Below are 2,262 nucleotides of genomic sequence, written 5' to 3' on the forward strand. Positions count from 1 at the left end.
CCCAGACTGTGAACAGAGTGCAAACATAGTTTTATATTTTTCTTTTATTCTCTTCTTCAGGTAGTCAACACAACCTCCTGTGATGGCTCTATGAAGATGGGATTTTAAAAACTGCTGCTGTTAGGTTAGGAGGGAAAGACGAGCAGACCTCATAGGCTGACGTAGATGGTACCTGAAAACACCACACACCGATGCCTCGAGCATGATCGTGACCCTTAGTGACAGGAAGATCTTGGAAATCAACCTGCCCTGATAAGCGATTGCCTGGCTTTACTTTGTAGGTGAAACTCCAAAGAACTCCGTGCCTTGGGAATTCTAATCTTCCCTCCCAGGGAGTCATGTGTGTGGCAGAGGATACAGTTCCCACTAAGTGCTCCCACCTGTGCACGCAGAGCTCTGCCCCAGCGTGCTTGAGTAACAGGCTCCAATCATAAACACAAACATTTCATACATCAAGCTAATGCATGTGGTCTGTTTCCTGGCTTTCCCCAAGAAATTTCACTCCAAACACATTTAGAATGGGAGGAACAAATCTGTTCCTTGGGCTGCCGTGGAAAATATGTGATCGATTTACGAAATCCATATTTCCTGCAAGTCTAGGGATCGTGCGGATCACACAGTCATCCGAAGTCGTGAGGGCATTTGCAGTATTGTTTAATGAGGACCACACTGACAGGGTGAGGCTGCTTTGGTCCTTGGTGCAAGCACTGCTTCTCGGGGCTCCACTGCGGATCTGCTGTGCCACTTAGATTCTGACATACGTGCATTGCCAGGAAATATATAGAGAGCTCAAGTTCACAGCTGTGCAGTTCTTACACTGACATTAAAATCTAAGCGTCGGTGAGCAGCTCCGTGGAGCCCAGGCGAGCCGAGCCCAGAGCCCGAGTCCTTCCAAGCGGTTCACCATGTTCGATGAGCAGTTGTTGCTTCTGCGCGCGCTTCTGGTGCGACAAGGCGTCCTGATCATGGAGAACAACCAGCTCATCCAACAGCTGGGGTGGCTCCTGTGTGAGCGGGCCACTCTGCTGCGCCACGTACGTCTGCCTCGCTATCCGGTGCGGTTCCCCTCAAAGTTTGATGGCGAGAATGCCCGGCTCCCCAAATTTTTGGTGCAAACGATATCTTACATGATTGTGAATGACGATTTCTTCTGCAACGATGCCATGAAAGTGGCGTTCATGATCAGCCTCCTCACCGGGGAAGCCGAGGAGTGGGTGGTGCCGTACATCGAGATGGATAACCCGGTCATCAGTGATTATCGGGCCTTTGTTGAAGAGATGAAGCAGTGTTTTGGCTGGTATGACGACGAAGATGATGATGACTTTTAAGAGGCTGATTACTAGGCCCTGAGCCCACTTAGGCCTAGAGGGGGAGGGCCCTGCATGGCACCTCCTCCCCACCCCCACCTGCTCTACTTCTAGTGCCTCCGCGCTCCCTTTGCATTGCCATCTTTTTCCCTGCCAGTCACTCGGCTCCTTTGTCCCTTTTAGTGCTTGTCTTTGCTCCAGTTACCTGCTGCAAGTGCTTGAGTTGGGCCTGGGCCTTCCTCTGAAGCTCACAGTGTTCAATTTTAACCAGTCCAGGTACTCTTCTCCCCTAATCTGAACTGTGTTTTGAGCTCCAGCCATTGTCCAGGACTGTGTTAGAACTGGTCAGACCAGCTGCACTCCCGCTGCTGGCTTCCACTGGATCGCCATCCTGCATCTGCCCGGAAATGTCTCCTGTCACCCCACCACCACCACCCATCTCATCTCATCTGCAGCCGTCCACAGGACCTCACCACCACCACCCATCTCATCTCATCTGCAGCCGTCCACAGGACCTCATCACCACCACCCATCTCATCTCATCTGCAGCCATCCACAGGACCTCACCACCACCACCCATCTCATCTCATCTGCATCTCATCTTGGGATAAGGACCAAGAAGAAGATGATGGAGTTGGCCACACCTATTCAGACTTTGATTGGACAGCTCACCAACCCTTCAAGGGGCCAGTCTTAACAGCCTGGTTAGTTCTGTACCTATGTGTTCCTCCTCTACCCTGCCAGATTGCTGCTGCAGGAGCCTGATGTGCCTGCTTGACAGTTGAAATGTTGACATTGCTTTTTCTCCTATGCATCAGTTTTGCACAGCTGTCTTTTTTCTTACAGAATTGCAGCAGTCTCAGATGTGGACATGTGGACAAGTAGTACTAAAATAAAAACAAGTGAACAGACATTTAGCCCAGATCCTCTCTAGTACCTGGACAAAGCAATGGCA

At 50.7% G+C, this 2,262-nt stretch overlaps 1 protein-coding gene across 1 annotated transcript; it reads left to right on the forward strand.

The window, feature by feature from the left end:
* The first annotated feature begins 905 nt into the window (after positions 1-905).
* LOC102917383 (protein LDOC1-like) lies at positions 906-1,768 on the forward strand. Its single transcript, XM_076571573.1, has one exon. It carries the CDS (start codon positions 906-908, stop codon positions 1,326-1,328), a length of 423 nt encoding a protein of 140 aa, XP_076427688.1. The 3' UTR covers positions 1,329-1,768.
* The last annotated feature ends 494 nt before the right edge of the window (positions 1,769-2,262 follow it).

Source organism: Peromyscus maniculatus, chromosome 5 (assembly GCF_049852395.1).
Source record: "Peromyscus maniculatus bairdii isolate BWxNUB_F1_BW_parent chromosome 5, HU_Pman_BW_mat_3.1, whole genome shotgun sequence".
Taxonomy (NCBI): domain Eukaryota; kingdom Metazoa; phylum Chordata; class Mammalia; order Rodentia; family Cricetidae; genus Peromyscus; species Peromyscus maniculatus.